Source organism: Zootermopsis nevadensis, unplaced genomic scaffold (genome assembly GCF_977971745.1).
Source record: "Zootermopsis nevadensis isolate Lab colony 2312 unplaced genomic scaffold, Znev_1.0 Znev_ptg000006l, whole genome shotgun sequence".
NCBI classification, from domain to species: domain Eukaryota; kingdom Metazoa; phylum Arthropoda; class Insecta; order Blattodea; family Termopsidae; genus Zootermopsis; species Zootermopsis nevadensis.
The window spans coordinates 6,015,949-6,038,241 of NW_028259138.1; the positions used below are offsets into that span (position 1 = coordinate 6,015,949).

General features: G+C 38.3%; 1 protein-coding gene across 3 annotated transcripts in view; it reads left to right on the forward strand.

Annotated features, from left to right (window-relative positions):
* Positions 1-22,293, forward strand: part of Nckx30C (solute carrier family 24 member Nckx30C) — a 211,015-nt gene that overhangs the window by 86,745 nt on the left and 101,977 nt on the right. For all 3 annotated transcript variants that reach the window (XM_087343600.1, XM_022060173.2, XM_087343601.1), the window contains one exon: positions 8,268-8,448. In XM_087343600.1, coding sequence (XP_087199726.1) covers positions 8,268-8,448 — 181 coding nt within the window. The remainder of the gene's footprint in view (positions 1-8,267; positions 8,449-22,293) is intronic.

Below are 22,293 nucleotides of genomic sequence, written 5' to 3' on the forward strand. Positions count from 1 at the left end.
ACTCTTCAGGTAACCCTACAAAAGACAGTCAGGGTTACGAAATCATGAGATCTTGGCGGCCAGTTTAAATCACGGATCGCTGATATCAGGCGATGCGAAAACATTTTCCGCAACTTCTCCGTAATTATTCGTGCAGTATGTGATGTTACGCCATCTTGATGGAACCACGCTGTCTTATGTGTGTTCCAAAACAAACTCCCATGAACCTGTAAACATATTAACCCATTGCATTGTTGTACTACTCAACATAAAAACGTCATCTTCTCTGTCTGACCCTATATTATTCACCATTAAATTTTAATCATCTTAGCCGGGATACGCACATACCGCGTTAAATATTTTTAAATGCAGTGCCACTGAAGTTATCTGCCTGGTTTTGAAGTGCTGGCCTGTTAGTTTTAAAACAGAATAACGGCTTGTCCTAAATCAGTCTAGATATTTTTTTTCTCCTTAAGAAGTCGTCATGGTTTCTTGGAAACTTTATGATCACTGAGAGCATGCGACGTATTTTTGGAAGGTGCGTCATCAGATTTACAACTCAATATACTAACCGTAAGATTGGTTAACGAGAAGAATGGAATTGTGGTAAAGCTCCAGACTTTAATTCAGAATGTACACTCTTGAAATCTCCCTTAGATTTTTGTGTTTTTCTTTATGCAAGGATAGTATTTTCAAACGGGACACGATTGACTACTTCCAAATCGTCTTCAGCTCACTGGTTATCATCATCATCTCGTACTCTTTGAGGTTATGCAGTTGTAAAGAGCCGTGCTGTTCTTAGGACAGCCGAAGAATAATCTACCTTTAGATCTCTGCCAGTCTCAATTACTTCAACTCCATACTTCTTCTGTGCTTCTGTTATAAACCCTTTTATTCCAACTTGCGACAGAATTATGATATTTTAAATAATTATTGTAAGTTCTAGGACATTCATTTTCACTGTTTGATACTATTGTTTCCGTTAAATGGTTCCAACCTTCTTACTCATTTTTTTCTATTCGAGTATCCACGAACAGAACAGCCAAACTGTGTGTGTGAACCGTCCAATTTTAAAGTAAGGTTACGATCATCTTCAGTGGTTAGTGTTGATTAAAAATGTAGTAATCAGTCACTTTAGCCTTCATAAGAGCACATCACACGTTTTACTTTAGACTCTTTCATACTGCAAATGTTTATTGTGCACTTTGAGCTCCAGACGAAATTCGAAAAACTGCTTCGTCACTAAACATGATTTTGTCGAAGAGTCTCTTGTCAATTCCCAACCCTTTGCACATTAGCTCTGCGAAGTCTTTTTTTGTTTCTCTGTCATCTGGAGTGACGGTGCTGGTCGGGGGAACAGAACTTTGAGGGGTGGGGAAAACATGCGGTCGGTTTCGCTGTTGTATGTCAAGTACTGCTAGTTAAAAAGTAATTAATGTTTAAAATTCTAGTATTTTTTCCGTTCACTGTCTGCTCGTTAGTATTATTACATTCCAGCCTTCTCGTACGCAATTTACAGCCGAATGATTCAAAGACCTCTTGAGGAGATGGTTTATGTGAATGTACCTTTTCTATCAAGCCAAAGTTTAAAGGGAAAAAAATAATAAGACAGTTTTCTGATCAAGTTGTGAGTGAACCAACATTTACTGCTGTGACTCCATTCCAACTCATTTCGCCCACGAACCAACTTCATGTTTGAGCTTCTTTGCTACCTGCTACGGTAATAGAGAATATGGATGTTAGCATTCCACTTTTCCAAACCCCCGTGCTTAGCCAGTTTCCCTACTTATATTATAGAGTGAAAGTAAGTTACGACTTTGGAAACTTCTTGCCAGGCTGTCACGAGTTTCAGACTCGGAGTTTTGTTTTTTCTCTAACTTTTCAGACTTGAGCCATCAGAAAGAAATAGGACTCTGAAAGCATGGTTTCCAAAACATTGTAGTTTCTGGTACGACACTGAGGAAAAATACTACACTGTTATTTATTTTCTGTTGCTTCTTATTTTTCTTCTCCTTAATTTTCTGTTTTTTATTTCCTTCTCTTCCACCTCTTCTACTTTCTTCGCCTTCTTCCTCCTCCTATTTGTTCTGAACCTCACAATTCTGACGTCAAGGTCTGAAATATATTATCACCTGTAAGATTTTAGGTTTTCACAGCAGTGAGAATGAAGATTTCCGTCTTCTGGGTTGTTGCGCTGTGTAGTCTGGTAGATGTTAACCAACGTTTCAGAGATCATACTGCCTCCGTCATCAGGGCGATTAAAAATAAGAAGATTTCTGTCTTCAGGGTTGTTGCGCCGTGTTTTCTGATCGATGTTAACCAACGTTTCAGAGGTCATACTGCCTCCGTCATCAGGGCGATTCTTAGTATGAAGATTTCCGTCTTCTGGGTTGTTGCGCTGTGTAGTCTGGTAGATGTTAACCAACGTTTCAGAGGTCATACTGCCTCCGTTATCAGGGCGATTAAAAATAAGAAGATTTCTGTCTTCTGGGTTGTTGCGCCGTGTTTTCTGATCGATGTTAACCAACTTTTCAGAGGCCATACTGCCTCTGTCATCAGGGCGATGAAGATTTCTGTCTTCTGGGTTGTTGCGCTGTGTAGTCTGGTCGATGTTTACCAACGTTTCGGAGGTCATACTGCCTCCGCCATCAGGGCGATGAGTATGAAGATTTCCGTCTTCTGGGTTGTTGCGCTGTGTAGTCTGGTCGATGTTTACCAACGTTTCAGAGGTTATACTGCCTCCGTCATCTCGTGCGTTGTTGTGTTTATATGCGTAATATAATATTAACTAGCACTTGTGGTAATGCGTCAATACAGTTTGCCTTTGGGAACCACTGCTTAAGCAGGATGAAACACACCAAATTATACACATCACAGTCATTATGTGTATCTCTGTGCGCCTCTTCATCACCCTAAGGGCACTTAAACAAAATCTACTCTAGTAATGCGGTAAGTCAGCTGACTGAAAGGTAATTAACACACCGACAAGAGTCAGAACAGTCTCTAATGACGGCGCAATTGCGCGGAAACACATATTCCGAAGACAATGAAAATTATATTTGCGTATTATAAAAGTGTTGTGTTTCGATGAACGAAACTAAAGTATCGGTTCTGTTCAATGAACATTTCCGTTTTATGCCATATAACCATTCGCATACGGATACGCATTATTGTTTAAGTTCAGTTTTACTGTAATTTTGTTGAAAGTACAGTGGAACCTCGATATAACGCGTGTTTCGGGAGACAGCTTCAGTACTCGCTTTATAAACTACCCGCGTTACATGTGAAATTATCATTTATCTATTTTATTTTATTGAGGGACATGTTCATAGCCGTGGTATATCAAGTTTCCACTGTATTTCGATTGCTCGTCCGTCTTCCTGTCTGTTAGAATGTGTCACTTTCAAAATTACTCGACGCATTTCGATTTAATTTTATATTACTGGCATTGTTTTGAATCAAACGCCCGAAATATTGTAAACACTTAAGTAGACCTACACCTCAGATAATGGACAATGCCACTCTTGCTTTGTGTTCTGGAGGTCTTTGGTTGATATGTCGACGTAGAGGCCGGCCATCCTGACGTAGTTTCTATGATTTTCCTCAGCCCCTCCAAGCAGTTGCTGGAATGATACTTTTAGTTAGGCCACTGCCGCTTCCTTCCGTATCCTTTACACTTATTTTTTCGTGAATCATTCTGTAATTCGACGCTACATATTCTTAGTTACCGACAGTGCCGTTAAATTAATTACATATAAACAAGCGAGTAAGTTTACAGTCGGTCTAATTTTCAAGTCTTGTATCAGATTCAATACTCAAGTTTAGTAAAACTTAATAGTATAACATTAAAAATATTTTAAATGAAGCTTGAAATGTGGAAACTGCTTTATTCAAAGGTGATACAAAGCCGTTGTATCCCGCCTACGTTGTAATAATATTAAAATAGATCTAAAAATTATGTTGTAAAAACCAATGGAGCACTGTTGTTAACACGGTGGTTATTATCAGTTTCAAGAAACAATGAATTTCGTCATCAGCTAACCAACTACCAGCTGAGTTATTGACTATGATGTTTCGATAACACTGAAATTTTTCCTAAGGTAATATTGACCGAGATTTAACCCCGGATCAACAACGCTGTCATTGTACCTTTGTTTCTGGATCCTGCTGCATCATCTGGTCGCAGTGTCGTGTCCTGTTGAACAAATTTTAGTCCTGCCTCGCTGTTAATATTACACGGGCACTCATAGCTATTAATCTTCCTCTCTCATAGTTTGAGAGATGACAGCCCGAGCCAACAGCCTCTCAATCACACACTGCGTTGTATTGATCTGTATTGGACGGGCTTCAAGTCTTATTATAATTATTTCACGTATTATGTATGTGCCGTAATAACATTCGTGTGTCGATGGGAATGTTAACAGGAATCCGTGTTTGTTGCGCAGTGTTATTTGTGGTAAAAAAAGTTGTTGTTTTTCACAGTGTACCGATTTTCAAAGAACATCCATTTTACCAGTTTCGCCACGGTTCACTTATTATGTCACGGGCGTACTTTGGTAAGTTGGGCTTTTTTATGGTTATGTTTTTCGCCTTTCAAAACTGACAAATGTTACAGGATAAGACTGGAAATATTTTATATTTTAGACAACAAATGTAATACGACTGTAATGAAGTCTTATAATAATTTAGAAACCTGTCTGAAATTCGAATCCTTGAACCTGAAAATTTCGAATCTCTCTTAAATCCGATCAGTTTGGTGTAGGGATAATATTTCCGGAGCGTACGTTTTCCGGAGAGGATCCCATTTTAAATCAATTGTCTTCTGCCCTGAAATATTTGTTTTGTTTCCCTCTTCACCAGGAGAATGTTAATTAAAAGTCTTTCCAAATCCTTATCTGCATAAGAGTATGATTATGTTTTAATATTATTAAGCACAGACACCAAATAACCTAGTATTCAACATCCACACTTCTGTTTGAGCGGACAGTGATTCCATTACAGTTACATGTTAATAAGCGAGATCTATTCTCAAGCGTATTATTCAGTGTATACGAAGCCGTGTGTTACTGACAATACCAGCAAGTATCTACTGAGACTGCACTACATAGACTTGTACGTCCTATTCTACTTCACAGCTCAGACTCAGAACCTCCAATCCAATTAGTGCCTAATTGTTACGGGTGTGTGCCTGACTCCTTGTAATAACGTTCTCGTCTGAATCACACGCATTACAAGGCCGAGTTCTTATTGCACATTTAATTAATTAATTTCAGTCCTTCCACTACTGAATGTTACTTAAAGAAGGGGTCCGTTCTTTAGATTGTGTGCTGACAACATATTAATGTATGTCTATGTTATTACATTGATGATAATATGACAAAGGAGGTCACTTCTGCGCAAACCTCTGAACCTCAAAGATTCACAGGAAGGATTAGTCTTTAGTTCCAGCCGCGTAGAAGAATTCAGTCGTATTTGTCTTCGTTCATACTATTAAGTGTTATAGTAGCCAACAATTTTACTTTGTGACATAAAGTGTCGTAAAATGCTGATCGCATTAGACACGTAGTCTTTGGGATACAGAACTTAATTAATTTTTAAGAAAGAATTATAGAAGAACTTAAGAGAACCGTACAAGGCAGTTTTCACACCAAAGTAACTAGCAATAGACAACAAGCGATAGATTATGTCAAATCGCCTGCATATTTACTCTAAACGAAACACTTGATAGTTTGTGAAAGTGTCGGTGAAATAAATTATTATTATTATTATTATGAATTGTTTAATTGGTCCACAAGCAGTCAAAAACTTTAGGCGTGTTGCCGTCATAACTCGGATGCTTGCACCCCAGATGAAACTGTAGTCACGGCTCGAACCACGAGATGGGCGGCTACAGTGAGTTGGGGTCGTGCGCACGCAGTAGTCGGAAGCACGGCCTTTAGCATCCGGCTGAGTAATGCTTCAGCGTTACGCAAGCATGCCGGAATAAGCTTGATGTTAGCCAGCAGTGACGACTTGACTCCTCCAAGAACTCCAATTATAAGGACAATTAATTTGACAGTGAACCATGGGTACAGCTGTCTTAGCTCAAACACAAGGTCTTGATACTTGGTCCGTTTTTCAGCCTCCTTCACAACTATGTTGGTTTCAGCCGGGGCCGAAAACTCGATAACATACATGGTGCATCCAGAGGTATCGATGAGAACGATGTCAGGTTTAGTGGCTGTTAACTGCCTGGTAGTGGGGAACGAATAGTTCCAATAAATTTTACATTTGTCGTTCTCAACGACGGACTCAATGTCCCCAGGAGCGTACGGCAAAACGGGTGTCTTATATATGCCGTAAAAGTGTCTCAGATGGAAGTAGAGTATACGTAAAGCAGCATTATGTCGATGAATGTAGGCGCAGCTGGCATAATGTTTACATGCCGACAATAGATGCATCAGCGTCTCTGGTTGCATTCGACATGCCCTGCAGAGAGTATCCGCTACCCCCACACCCATCACCATTCGGCGGTACACACACCATCTTGGCACGCTAATATGAAACACTCGGTTTCAGACTTTAGTCCAGCCGACCGTAGAAAGGCGAACGTCAGGTCTTTTGACAAGCCCATTTTTTCTACATTTTTGAAGAAGGCCCCATGCATGGGTTTATCTGCATGTTGCTTGAGCAACAAAGTTTGCTCAGCCTTCTTAACAGTGCCCTTGAATTGATCTGTCAAGAGGGGCAACTGTTTTCGCCGTCCAACTGAGCTGATGTCAAAGTCAAATCCGAGGTCATTTGCTGCTCTCTTTGTCGCCAGAAATATAAACGCTCCTACACCCGCAGACTCATGCGAACATACGAATGTCAAGATGGGATCAGAGCTATTAATGATGGAATGAGCTGTGCCCAGAACTATCCTGTTGTGAAGATTCTCCAGACCCAAGAGACCTCTACCGCCAAGATGACGCGGGAGGTATATGTGTTGGACGGAAGATTTAGGGTGAAGACTTCGGTGCATGGTCATGATTTTTCCGGTGGCCCTATCCAGGTTTTTCAACTCGTTAACTGCCCACTTCATTGCTTCAAAAGCATAGAGCAGGATCGGAACAGCAAGCATGTTGGTGGCAGTGACTTTGTTTCTACCAGAGACCTCGGAACTCCAAATCTGTCGTAGGGTGTGTTTATATTTGCTGCACTTGTCTATACTTGTTATTATTATTATTATTATTATTATACACCATATATTCTATAGTTTGCTCCAACTTAATAATTAGTTGATCATCCGTGGCCTTATTACTGTCCAGTATGACGCGCTGCACACTAGATGGTTTGTTGGATTATGTAATAACACCATAGACACTCTTCCCTCCTCCGTTACCATCGCGATATGTATCGCTAGGCGACATAGCAGAAAAGTTCTGAACACTTTACATTATAATGCATGATGATACTGGGAACGACCTATAGACATTCGGTAGGACTCCTTGGACGAGGGATCGGTCCGTCGCAAGGCCTCTACCTGTACACAGGACAGCACAACACAGAAAAACGCGGACAAACATCCATGGCTTGAGTGGGATTCGAACCCACGGACCCAGCGACCAAGCGGCACAAGGCCCACGCCTCAGACCGCGCGGCCACTGCGGACCCCTAATGCATGATGTTACTATTAGCAACATGTAATGCTTTTGCTGGTTGCGTCTTCGTCATTTGTGTCTAATGTGTCACAGTAGTATTTATTTTTTTCCTATTCTTTCAATCTTATTGTAATTCGATATGTCAGTTTGTACCAGACTTAATTATGAAGTAGTATGTTTGTTAAATTGTGTTATTAAAATACAGGTTTAAATACATTTGAGAATTTGCATTTGAGGGTGTAGACAGTATGAATTTTGTTGTCCTAAGTTGTAACGAGTTAGTAAATAAACATACAGAGGAAAACATTCTAGCTCATTTTCCAGAATTTTACCTCTGACCTTTGCGTATGAGGTAAGTGATATTATAACAGGCTGGAGTCTATCAACTTTGCGTAGGCACCTGCTCGGCTGGGTGATAACGTCACGGAGGATTCCTTGATGAGGTTGTGTAGCACGAGTAGACGTTTGAAGCGGTAATGATCTCCAAGGAAAACCAAGACAACTGTGAGAGAGGCCACATATAAGAGCCGGGGAACTTTTTGATAATCTGAGCGACTAACATCATCTTAAAGACTGCTTCAAGTAATTACAATATTGTTTTGTAAAGGTTCTCTCTCTTTAGTGATCTAGAAATGCAGCTGAATGTCTGTGTTTGCTTGCTTGCAGCACGCGAGCAATGCTGCCACGTCAAGCCAGACCAGCGTGGGGGGCGGCTCGGGGGCTGGCGGCTCGGCGGGTAGCGGCGTCACCTCGCGCCCTGCTCCCGGTCCAGTCACCCATTCGGGTACGAAGTTTCGTCACGGCCTTCTGCAGCTCATGATCCACACCATCGACCCAATGCATGATGGTAAGTAGGAGGGAGTATTTGTTTTGCGGCACGGAATGTGTGCCCAGGGCTCACTGGAGCATAAGCATTGTTTAACGAAGGAAAAATTGGCTACAATTATGAAAGCAGAAACTCGTAATTCATGGACGAGGGCTGCTTATAGTTTACGAGATTGAGGGAAGAGGGAGGTATCAGTTGCAATGATCATATTGTAAAATGATCCTAGCAGTTCGCAGTGACTTTATTCAGAAATATGTAATCATAAACGCATTAATATTCCGCTATGCAAAAAATTACATGGAGCAAAATTATGATTTTAATGTCGTTTAGTTTGAGTTTTAACCAAATTTGGATATATTTCTGTACCTTAAAGGGTTTTTTTACACAGCTTCAACGCAATCTCTCCAAATACTCTAAGCCAGGACACTAGTATTTATTTAAATTAATCTAAATTTTATATCATCAAACATATTATTAGCTGTTGTAAATTTATTTATTGGCTGCAGTTGGCTCCCCTGAAACGTCGGTCAATACCTACCAGAATACACGTTTTAACATTACAAAAGACATCCATTTTCATACTTGTCGTCGTGAGAAAATTAACTTATTAACCAGGTCACACAAAAAATTCTATAGTCATTAAATTCCACGTAAGGGATAAAGGTTAATTGCGGAATTAATGTGTGAGTTAATTGCATAGGCCTCCGAAGGTTCGAATTAAGTCCTAAACTCCTTCAGGATTACTGTACTATAGCATACAAAGCGCTGTTGGCACTTACCACATAACCTGTTTAAGGGTCTTTGTCGCTTAGCTTTGTTTTCAGTCCCACACTCGAAGACTGTTTCATGTCATTCCCTCACGTATAGACCTTCTAAGTGTCTTCTGCCCTTCAGGAATTTTAACCAAAGTTTCGTACGTAATTTGTCTAATTTTCCCGTAAGTGATACGTACCTTGTCCATCCTTGATTTCATCACCCTTACAATAGACTTGTTTGGTGAAGAGTACAAACTTCTCCAGCCGCCGTTCACCTCCTCTTCTTATTCCCAAACATTGTCTTCAGCATCCTACTCTCAAATATCTTCAATCTGTTTTTTAATTAATGTTATATAAAATTTTCATAGCCATGCAAAAAATATGTACATTTATTAAAATATATAATAAAATTCAGGTCAATACACAAAACTTTATTTGGATGTTAAAATTTAAAATTTAAATGTTAAAATTTTAAATTTTAAATTTGCGCCATTCATCACTATAAGGATGTTACATTAGAGCGCTTTCATTCATTTCACAACATGTTTCGATGTAATACATCATCTTCAGGTGTTGTTTTTTAAACTATTTTATATTATAATGCATGCTTTTCAATATATTCATTATTGTAACATGTGTTCCGCTGATCCTCCCGTTTTACGCATCTTATGTTTGTTTTGATTATTCATAAGTCGTGTTGTGTGGTGTATCACGTCTGCTCGGGTTGACTCTAAAGCATGCATTATAATATAAAATAGTTTAAAAAACAACACCTGAAGATGATGTATTACATCGAAACATGTTGTGAAATGAATGAAAGCGCTCTAATGTAACATCCTTATAGTGATGAATGGCGCAAATTTAAAATTTAAAATTTTAATATTTAAATTTTAACATCCAAATAAAGTTTTGTGTATTGACCTGAATTTTATTATATATTTTAATCAAAAACACAAACATGACGCATGTAAACCTTAAATATACATTTATATTTTTGTGTATTTTAACCTTGTGGTAAACGGTGGCCTAGCGGTTAGAACGCTGGCCTTGTAATCCTGGGGTCTCGGGTTCGATTCCCGGCGGTGCCCGAATTTATAACTTGTGTTGGGCAAGGCCGTGGTCTAGGCAACACGGAGTTTTCCTCCGGGGGCTTCCCCGGTTTCTCCGTGGCATCCCAACAATTACTCCATTCACACTCACACAGAAGAAGGCAATGGCAAACCACTTCTGGATCATCTGCCAAGAACGTATATGAACAGGTCCCAATCCGAGAAAAGGATGGAAGGATCCTGTTCATATGGACCTGTCGTCAGACGGAACACTAAAAATAAAAAAAATAAAAAAATAACCTTAAAGATTTTAGATAGACGGAGAGACAGTCGATTCTGAACTGCATTGTAGCAGGGAATCGTAGAATTGTAATTTCTCTTATATACTCCTGAATGTAATTTTGGTTTGATCCTCTTGTTTCCAAGTATTTTCACCATAAAAACTTAGTAGGATTATTAACTATCTATAATGATTTTTCTCTGTATTCTAGTGAGGAGACACGAATATATACTTAGTTTATTTTTATGTTGACCTCTCGACCACACTTCTTAGTAGCGCCTATTTCAGCTGCTGTTCACTTCTTTATGGTTTACTAGCTGAGTGTCCTCAGTGTTGCTGTGCCGAAATTTGACAAGTGCTTGCATTTCACACTAGTCACTATTGGCGGAAAACTTATCATAGGCCATAGGCGCTGTTATTCTATCGCGTTTAGATTCCGAAGTCACCCTCGCCAGGTCTGTAACTCAGGACACCTTCGGAATTTGACATTTATGAAATCTGTTCCTGGTTTCAAGGCATAAACACGCCATGTTTGGTAAAAATGGTTTATCCTTTATCGAGCTGTAGGTTATGTTTGAATAACATTAGGAATGTTTTCGAAAGAAATACGTTGGAATGTTGTAGATCAATTCTGTCTTAATTTAATCTCGCGCTGTCTGAAGTCTATTTGTAACTGATGTACTTCTACTTTTTGATCACTATTTGTCTAATGTAGACTACTTTATCTGTAGATGATCTCTTACGTCTCAGTTCTTAACTGTGGCTGGAGTATAATGTCAGAGGAAAAATGTTATTAAGAAGATCGTTAATTGTAACAGTTCTAATCCTCGATAATTAATATAGTCAGTTTTATCGTTCCTTTTATAAATATGCAAAATAATAGCACATATAATTCACTTCCCTTTCTGACATTGAAAAATTATTTAATTCGAGTTAATGACGTCTTTTTTTGTGTGTCAACACTGATACAGTATTTTAAGGAAGAGTAAACTAGTCAACATTGTTTCTGCAGAAGGCACAGCTGTGACAATGGAGTATAGATTAATTAATACTTGTTTAGAAACTTCAAGTTGATTTGAATTGGTATCATTAAACCACGAACGTAAAACCTATGTTAATTAACAAACGCCATGGAAACAACCGTTCTTGAGAAACTCTTCTTTTTATGGGACTTAAAGTTTCATTGTCGTGTTCACAACAGCCTACCACTCTACCCTATACTAAACAAGATTAGTCCAGTCCACACACTCCCACCATTGTTATTTAATTTAGTTGTTTTATCAAATTTTGAAAACATACGTCATATTCTTGTGCAACAGGTAACAGAGGTAAAGTATCCACTTATTATAAATAATCTACCATGAAGTGTTAACCTACACGAGTTTTCTACAGATTCTGTTTAAGGGCTCTCTGATTTTTGTAATTACTATTCTGAATATCGTAAATACTGTTATATTATTTACGTCGTAAATTAGATGTCTTTCAACAAGCCTAGTGCTTTTTGGAGTTATAAGCATATAATTTCTTAATTATCTGCTGAACATGGAAGATTTTTTTCTATGCACTTTGTTATGACGGAATCCTCTCTATTTTATGTTATCTAATTCTACAAGAACGAAGTTGGAAAAGATTTTGAATGGTTGATACCTTAGCTTTATTATATCTTTCATGATCGGATCTCACCCAACTTTTAAACTAATGATGTTTTTGTCAACTGACGTTCCGCAAGTTGTGCCAAAGTGGTCTACGAGTTTAGATTTTAAGATTTCTCTCACATTTCTTGCTTCCACATTGGTGCAAAAAATAAAAGATGAAACTACACCTTCTACCTTTTATTTTAGTTAGACTGTGTTCAATTTAATCAAAATGTATGTAATAATTTTGGGAGGGGGTCCGTTGTACCAGAAAGGTTGGTTGGTGGAGAGGATTTTGAGGCACTAGAGAGGTTGAGATACACTTATCTGATGGGTACTATGAAATATTTCTTCGGGATAAAAACGGCCGCAGTTGTCACCCAGTAAAAAAGTTTAGAATACGTGTAACTTTTCTTCCTGTCTAGGTGCAAGGCTTCACGGTCTCGTCCTTGTCACGTGGACCATTTAACGTTACCCATTTAAAAAGTATGTTTGGATTATCATATTGTTGTACTGTGCTAGAAATTTAGTCTCCTTTACTTAATTTGTTTGTTCAGATCTACGGAAACATTTTCGGAATTCAATGGATTGCATTGCACTTATCGCCATTCTGCATTCTAATTTTTTTAGTAAAATTTAGAGCTTAATCTGGAAATTATTGAATATGCACCTCCAGTGTTGGTTAACACGTCAGATTTATTTGATTAAATGTATAAAACAGACACTTCGCTCGCGTCTTTCAAAAACATTTCAAATTATTGACCAACCGTGTTGATTGTGAAAACCTATTCACTTCCGGTTCATGCGCTGTGGAGAAGATCTAGTTACGGAAAAATTCACTATGGACACCCCGCAGGAGGGCTTGGAGCAAAATCAATCGCTATTTTATGTGGATTTTGTGATTAGGACCTGCCTTTATTTGGACTGCAGTGAACTCTCACTCGTAACCCGATTTCCGTAGGGAAATTCTTTCTCATTTAAAATTTGATGTAGTATTACATTTTACAGGTCTCGAGATTGAAGTTACATTGAGACATTTATTTAAATGTGTATAGTCGTGTATCAGTAAAATTAAACACACGTGGAAAACACTATGTTTTGTAATAAGCCGTTTAGATTTCCTATTAAACTTTAAAAGCATTTTATATTTCGTAGCTGAAAGATTATATGTTCAAGAAAATTTTACGGAAGTTTGAAAATATAATAAGTCATGTTATTATTTTACAATAAATTATGTTTATGGTATCGAACTCGGAATATCCAACTCCGGAAATTGTAAATGTAAAACTCTGAGATACGTAAAATTTATCAACTAGACTTTTATGAAGTCCTTAATTTTATTTCAACAGTTGTTTGTCTAGTAATACTGCTTTATAGTACGTCCTATACATATGACGTGTCTTTCCGTAATATGTCAGCAGACTAGGAACATATGCTTATAAGCAGTTGTTCAGCAAAGCCCTCAAGTAAAGTAGCTCTTAAAATGAACTGAGGTAGATACAACTTAACGTGTCAATAACTGCAAAACTGAAGTATCGTATATCAAGTTTATTAACATACTTACAAAGAAACTTAAAAGTTACTCAGTGCCCTTACGTAATATGGCCTTTAAAACAAATACAATTAACACAAAATTTGGTACAGGCCTGTTTATTGAGATTGGTTCTGTGATTTTGCCCTATTGCATTCGTATGGACATGTGAACTCGAAGAAAATAATAGTTTAAATTTTCTTAAAGAGTCGCTCAAAATCTGAGATTGCTGTCTTCTGGGTTGTCGCCCTGAAGATGGAGGCAGCAAGGAGCTCTGAAACGTCGGTAAACTACCAAAATACACTTCGCGACAACCCTGAAAACAGTCATCTTCAGACTCACCGCCATAAAAACCTCAATTTCTACCCCTCAAAATCCTTTTTTACGCAAAGCCGTTTACTCCCTCTGAAGTGAGAAATCAGAATTACGAAGCTGATGGACTGGAACCTTTGAATATGTAATTGAATATAGAAACTACTGTTCGATGAACGCAGACTTTGGGAACAATGTACCATGAATCGTCTTTCTATTACAAGTACGTTTTAAATCTCGCTGTACATAGGTGTAGGTGACACGAAGGCATATATTGTTCTCAAATAAGCACACACAGCATTATATGATGTTAAAGCTCTTTATAATGTAGAGCCGTCATGTAAGATTTTACGTATTTGTACGTCCTTACGTATTTGTAATAGTCCTTACTGACATCATCAGTTCGGAATAAAGAAGTCCTTATATCGAACCGGGGCAGTACTGGAAAGTATAATCAATTGTTTTAAGGCGTTGGTATTATTTTCATGCAATGGATTGTGAACAAGTGTTAAATATTAAAGCGGCATGCATTTCCAAATAACTTAAGAACTTTAGAAACAGACCGAAAATAAACTAACGCTTTAAGATGGTTACCTTCTGGGTTGTGTTACGCCGTGTAGTCTGGTAGCCCTGATGATGGAGGCAGCAAAGACGTCTGTAACGTCGGTAAACTTCTACCAGACTACACGGGCCAACAACCCAGAAGACAGTAATCTTCAGACCTTCAAACCTCAAATCCTACAAAGTAACGCGTCCACTTTTCTAATGCCGTCGGGAAAACGATATGGCAACGAGAAAGGAAACAAAGGAAAGACGAAAATATTATTTTTGCTACAGTAACAAGAACGCGTAACTTTTTTGATTGAAGTTGTGCTTCGAAGACAAAAGGGGGGGGGGGGTTATGACGTTTGCTTATTTCAGCCATCAGTTTCTCTTTCCTGTGACAGATGACATTCTACATAGGTACAGAACTATAGAGTTCATCATTTCCGTATGAGGAAAATAAATCCTAGAAGTCTGGATTTATTTCCGGTCGTTGTCTAGACATCTTCAGAGACAACTCCGCTTTTTTAACTTCATCGCCCCTCATGGCATATACAGAGTGTCTTATAACCCGTCTGCTGTACACTGGGTGGTGGGAATGATTCGGGAGATAATTTGAATAATAATTGAAAATTTAATACAATATTGATTACATTTTTAACTTTTTTGGAACTATTTCAGATTCAAGGTGCGAGCAGGGGGAAAATAAATAACAGTATCAGTCCGTTCATTCATTGAGTTAATTTCTGTATGCAGAAAAATGTGTCCGTATAACAACGAGATTTCGAGGAGCACAGTCTAAAACAACTGAGTTTAGTGGTGATGTTTGCTTGAAATACAAACTTTATTCTTATAATTAGAAACCAACCCTTTCTTTCTTGTGCACACTTATATCTTACTAATTTCATTATCTCATTTACGCCTATACTAATAAAATATTCTTCTACTTTCCTTAACTCTACACCATCAGCGCAATTTATAACTCCCTTATAAACTATGTCATCCGTAATAATAAGTCATTTCCTACTCAAACAATTATTTCTTCTACTTCCTCGTCATGAAACATTTTAATACAATATGGAAAATATCCTGTTCCCTTATGGACAGAGGGCGTCTCCCTTCATCAGATACAATCTTCATCTCTCTCAATTCAAAATTGTTAGTGGCGATTTTAACCGTGCTAAAACAATTTTCATTGTTCTTGTAAAACAACCTGTTTGTCCTTCTTTAACTCACAAAAAGTTTCATAACACAGTCAAATATTTTTGACCTCTTAGCCCTGTTATCGACAAACAAATTATGACATTTTGTGTCTCTGCACCCTTTAAATTTTCACATCCTACCGACAATATTCTCTTTTTGATCATGCCAAACTTACCCCAATACTCTTTATTTGAATTATTCACTCAAATAAGCTCTTTTATCACAGTTATTAGATTATTAATTCGATAAATGAACTGCTATATTTTATGAGATACATATTTTAACTGTTTAAAACGTCCGCCGAGGTGTTTAAGGCACGAGATTTTACTGCCCGAAAAGTCGGACGTTCTCATATGAAAGCAGCAGCATCTGTAATCAGATGTAGGATTTCCTCTCTCGTGTGTATTTTATCTCCAGGAGCGAAGTATTCTTGTTAACCGTGTTAGCCATGTTAGTCTGTGGAACTCTTTGACAAATAAAAGTGAAATGCCTTGTGTCATATGTTTTCTCAACGTAAATTAACTTCGTGATTATAGATTGAAATCTGAAGTATTTCATTCAACGGTGAAAGCAACGTAACTAACTTCATGGGAGCAGAATCCCTGAAAACGTAGTAGTTCACTGAACTAGTTAAGAGATTCATCGCCATTTATGGAACCCCAAGTTTTATTACTGTGTTCACAATATTGCGTCACCGGTCCCTATCCTGAGCTAGACGAATTGAATCCATACCGACGGTTACGTACGTATAGGTAAAGATATAATATGCAACAATTTACACGGTCGTGGAAGTAGTAGGCTAATACAGTATATAATGATCGTCCCGATTATGAAGGCAGTAAAGACCTCTGAAAATCTGTAACCTTTTACCAGACTATACGACGCAACAACCCATAAGGCAGCCAACTTCGGACTCACCGCCGTGAAAACCTCAAATCCTACATCGTTTAGTGTGTTTGCTATACGAGGTGCGATCGGAAAGTTTAAAGACTGTGTCAATAGCGGGCGAACCGGATGTAGTACGAGCTTCTACCGCTAGGGGGTGCGGCCTACATTCATAGTGAATCAGTGTGCCAGCCGGCATCATCGAATTAGCATTTGTTTCTTAGTTACGGGCGTTTTGGTAGTGCATTACACCGACCCTCCTGCGATTTCGGAATGGCGGATTTTCATGAACAAATCAAATTTTGCCAAAGACTCGCCAAAACGGCTACGGAAACCTATGAAATGCTAAAGCAAGCATTTGGGGAGTCCGCAATGGGTCGTGCACAAACTTTTGTAAGGCATTCACGTTTTAAAAATGGCCGAACCTCTGTCGATGATGACGAGCGTTCTGGACGACCATCTTCGAGCACAACGCCCGAAAATGTTACGGAGATTCGGCAGGCCATTCACGAAGATCGACGTCGTACCATCAACGACTTGTGCGACATTGTTGATATAGGCTATGGGACCTGTCAGCTGATTCTAAACGAAGAACTCCACATGCGACGCATCATGACAACGCGCCAGCGCACACCGCCCTCAAAGTTCGGCAGTTTTTGGCCTCAAACACCATGGCCGTCATCCCGCACCCTCCTTATTCGCCGTGTGACTTCTTCCTCTTCCCAAAGATGAAAATTCAGCTAAAGGGAAGGAGATTTGAGACGATAGAAGAGATTCAGGCAGAATCGCAGATGGTGCTTGACAGGCTGACAAAGAAAGATTTCCAGGGATGCTTCCAGGCTTGGCAGCGGCGCTGGGATCGTTGTGTTCACTCCCAGGGGAACTACTTCGAGGGTAATGGATGAATTTAATACCTGAGATAAGTGTACGGGATTTTATACGCGCAGTCTGGAAACCTTTAGGTCGCACCTCGTAGTTTGTATGAACGCATTCGGTATGAGAAAATGTGTCCCTTTGGTAAACGAATAGTCTGGTAGAGCGCAGTGAAAATATATTTTTACTTAGATACAAGAGGCCTCTTAATATGACTGGCACTGGAATCCCTACAAGTAAAGGAATGTTTACGGTGAAGAAACCCGTATAATGCCAGATTATTGTTTACCAATTTGCAGCCACAATTGTATATTGCTCCGCAGACTTTTACATAGCAACCAAAATAGGTTTCTTTTATTACATCACAGCTGCCACGATTTAACATTTCCATAATTATGCCTGATACGTAATTTGTATTATGTCGCATGCTGGTTCTGCCTCGAGGCAGCTGATTTGATGTGAATACTGATGCATAATTACTGATTTGAGCCCTCACATTGGCTAAATTAATGTCGTGGAAGAAAAGTACCCAGGGCAATATAATTTATCGACTGTGACTGATAGAGGACAAATGTCGATATATGATAAACATCTCATTATGTTACATGCGAATATACTGCCATCATAAATTTCCGCGACAATCACATTTGCAATTTACATATATAGCTTAAATGCTGTTACGTTTATTATTAGGTTTTCCCCCATTGATATTTATTTTATAATTCTGCTTTCTTTTTGAAATAACTTTATTCTTTTTTCTTAAAACCCAAATTTTCTGCACTGATTAACTTAAATATGTTACGTACATGAAAGCAAACCTCTCCTAAAGTTTCACACTTTTAACCATCGATTTATAGTTCCCAAAAACTGGGATTAAAATTCCGGACAGTGTAATTACTTTTTTAAACAAAATATTCTTTATGTAACTACCAAAATTATTATTTTGTCACTTCTGGGTTTGTGCGTTAAACAAATTACAAATTCATTTTATAAATCTTAGGTTGTTATGTGTACAATTTGTAAGTAATTCGAAAAATGTATAATACATATAATTTTGACATGGATGTATATTCCAGTGTCCCGCTATATGCAAATAATTGTCCTACGTTTTTATTAAACTACCATCGCATTACCGCATTACTATTAAGCCTACTTTGTGTTCTTTCCAATACAGCGGGTAACTTAAGTAACTTCAGAACACATGACGTGATGTCTGAAGACGTAGTCGTATTCATCGCCCTGATGACGGAGGCAGTATGACCTCTGAAACGTTGGTTAACATCGACCAGACTACACGGCGCAACAACCCAGAAGACGGAAATCTTCGTAGTCGTTTTAACTTGATCAATGACAGAGACAGGACACAGAGTGAGAAAGAAAAATCAATCAGCTGGGAAAATGTCAGCTGTTGATGGTAGAGCAGCGACTGATATAGAGTAGCGAGTGTGACAAGAAATGCATCTACGAAAAGTGTGATTCGTTTGGCTTATTCGTCCTCTGACTTCTTGTGACTGAGAATAGTCTGAAAATACGCATTCTCGTACATAAGATAGGTGTTCTTAATTACATAGGGTTGGCCCAGGATATGTGTTCTACTTACACTGGGCAACATAACACAGAATAGCCCAGACAAACTTTCGTGTCTCGATTGGATTTCAAACACGCATTCTCACGGTTCCAGAAGTTATTATCGTATGCCTCCAGACCACGTGATCGGCTGATATAACCTTCTCAGTAATATAAAGTTCGGAGAACAGTGAGATACGATTTTTTGTGTTCTAAGACTGTATTAAATAGGTTAAAATTCTCAGATTCCTCTCAAAGCCCTTGACACGAGACTGGTTAAACAAAGGCGCCATTAAAGTATGGGCTGGTGAAAAGGTAATACCGATTTCCCGGAGCTCGAAATCGTCCCATAGCTATTCACTTTAGTGACAGAGATATTACAGCATATATTACCTTCGTAAGTGAAAGGAAAAACACAATGGATTATATACAGCGTTCTATTCCAAATCGCTTTCTTCGAACAGGCTTCTTATTTATTTAAAAGTTATTTGAAATATTATAACCCACGCTAGAGAGGTTCAATGTAAGGGATAAAAATACATACTCGTAGACCTACTTTCAGCAGTGACGTGGGCGATCGAGGTCACAAAATGAAGCTCCGGTGGAAGGAGTAACAGCTGATGCAACAGAATGTTACAAAAATTGTGCGACAAGGCTTGGCTACAAACGGCGTTAGAACTTCCATTTCGCATGCTAATTATGGTCTTGCAGTTGTAGTGCTGGGCAAGGTTTGGCAAGTTAATGATTTAGTTAAAGATGGCTGTCGTCTGGGTTGTAACGCCGTGTAGTCTGGTAGAAGTTTACCGACGTTTCAGAGGTCCTTGCTGGCTCTCCATCATCGATAACCCTGATGATGGAGGCAGCAAGGACGTCGAAACGTTGTTAAACTTCTGCTAGACTACGGGGCTCTACAACCCAGAAGACAGCCATCTTCGGACTCACCGCCGTGAAAACTTCAAATCCTATATGATTTATTTATTTGAAGAGAGCATTGGCCCAGAAGCATGCAGTAAAATCTGTTTAAAACAGGATATCGATTAATCGGAAACTGGGCTCCATCGGAAACCTTTTCTGATTCCGGGAATGGAAATTGAAAATCAATAAAGAAGTATATTAATTAAACGAAAAATATTTATAGTTTTGAGTTTATATTTTTTTTCGTTTTGTTGCGATTCCTGGAAATTTTCTGGAAAAAAAATGTTTTTTTAAACCGAAATGTCGATAGAATGAAACTGTCTATCTGACTAAGTTTCTAACTCCATGGAGCTAGGTCCTTGAGAAGTTGGCAGTACACTCAGCTACCCAGTTCTTCGTCTTTTATCGAAGCTGGTACGAGCATGTGTATGGAATACTTAATGGTTTAATGAAGGAGAAACGAAAGAAACTTTTGTAATGAGATGTGTCGGACCGCATAGTAAATACTTCATAAGGTTCGATTCATATAAATCAGACTTTGCATACGTAGTATAGTTGCTATCAGCATTGTAATTATTATGTTACATATATGAAGGCTTTTTTAGTACTTTTAAAAAGAAGTGCGTCATGGAGGGAAGTAATGAATGACACAAATAGAAAGTTGGAAGTGTTTAGGCGTAATATTTAGTAGCTGTGTAGTATATGGGTGATACAGGTAATAAGACAACATAGCTTCACGCATAAAATACGCTTCGTTTGTCCACAGAATGTTGTGAAGAAAGAACTCATCCGTAGCGTTTTGATGTAGCCATTCGCAAAATTGCATCCGTTGAGAATGATCATTTGAAAACAGAAGTGCACTCCGTGAGCAGTGGAATGGATGCAATTTCTCGTCATGAAGTACGTCGAAGACTCTCGGTTGGAATAGTCCCAATTCTCGTAGCAAATAACACTACTGAGAAGTGTTGCCCCATTTGAGGTGACGTGTATCTCGGAAACTAAGCGTCTCAGTACATTTGTTGTATAACAATTTCGACTTAATTTTTAACAAGGGATCTTTCTATGGGGAGTTTTAGAGTAAATTTTGTTTCATTCTGTATACTTAAAATTCATCACGTTAGGATACATAATGTACAAAATTGTAATTAAATTCGGAATGCCCAAGACATTTAACTACATTAAGTTAGGACCCAAATAATGTACACCAAAACCTAAGTGATTGAAATTTTGTAAGCCCCCAGACCGGAAGTGATGTAAGCGTACAGCTTTCATTATGATTCAGTCATTTGTTGTCTCCTTGTGTTATATAGAATGTACAATGTAATTGAATTTGGAATGTCCGAAACATTAATAGATTAATTGAGATAAAATGGGTGCAGTTAGTCATTTGTCTTGCAGCTTTCAATTCGTAATGGCGCAAGAAAGAAACGAAGTTTTAATCTCGTAGTTTAATTTTGCCCTAGAACATACCATGAAATCGGCTACGACCGATTTTTCTTACACCCTCTCTTAAATCATTGCTAATGACAACTTTTACAGCCCTTCCGACGTAATAAGGCAGTAAATGAGTTCTGCAGTTAAAACTAATCCATCAAGTTAAATTGGCAAACTAATACATTTACAGTAGCAAAGGATTATGTTGGCAGGCGAAATTGACTGCTTAAAATGACCGCCTTCCGGAATGTTGCGCCGTGCAGTCTAGTAAATGTTTATATATGTTTCAGACATTTTCACACTCACAGCCGTGAGAACTTGAAATCTCACCGGAATGAACTGGTCTTAGGATCAACGAAATAAAGAACTAGTATTTGAAACTATATGCAACGTATATTTATCCATTTTATTCTGACGTAAATGGAGCACCACTAAAGAAATTAAATAAACATGTAACGCTGTCAGCTGGTATAATTGATGGTTAAACACGTGTAATATCAAAGCTCGCCATTGGACACGACCCTTAGCCAGTTTCATAATCGTCTGGTTTTCATGGACATACAAACATAAAAAATAACAATTTGTTCCTAATGTAGCAAATTGCCAGATACGTACTTAAGGTATAAGAAGTTATTCATACTACCATTTTTGCGTGGAAACAAACTTGAACATTATAAAAGTAAACCAAAGATGCAGACTTTAAATGTTATTATAAACTTTCAAACTGAAAAATGATAGTACAGGCAGCCTCCGCTTTGGAAGGAAGTGGAAGATCTTTTCACTGAAAGCTCTTACTGTTCAGAAGAAAAGTGTCTGAACGATGTTCATTAAAATATGCATTTCAGAAGTAATTACAGATAGAATTTGTACAGTCTAAACCTTTAAT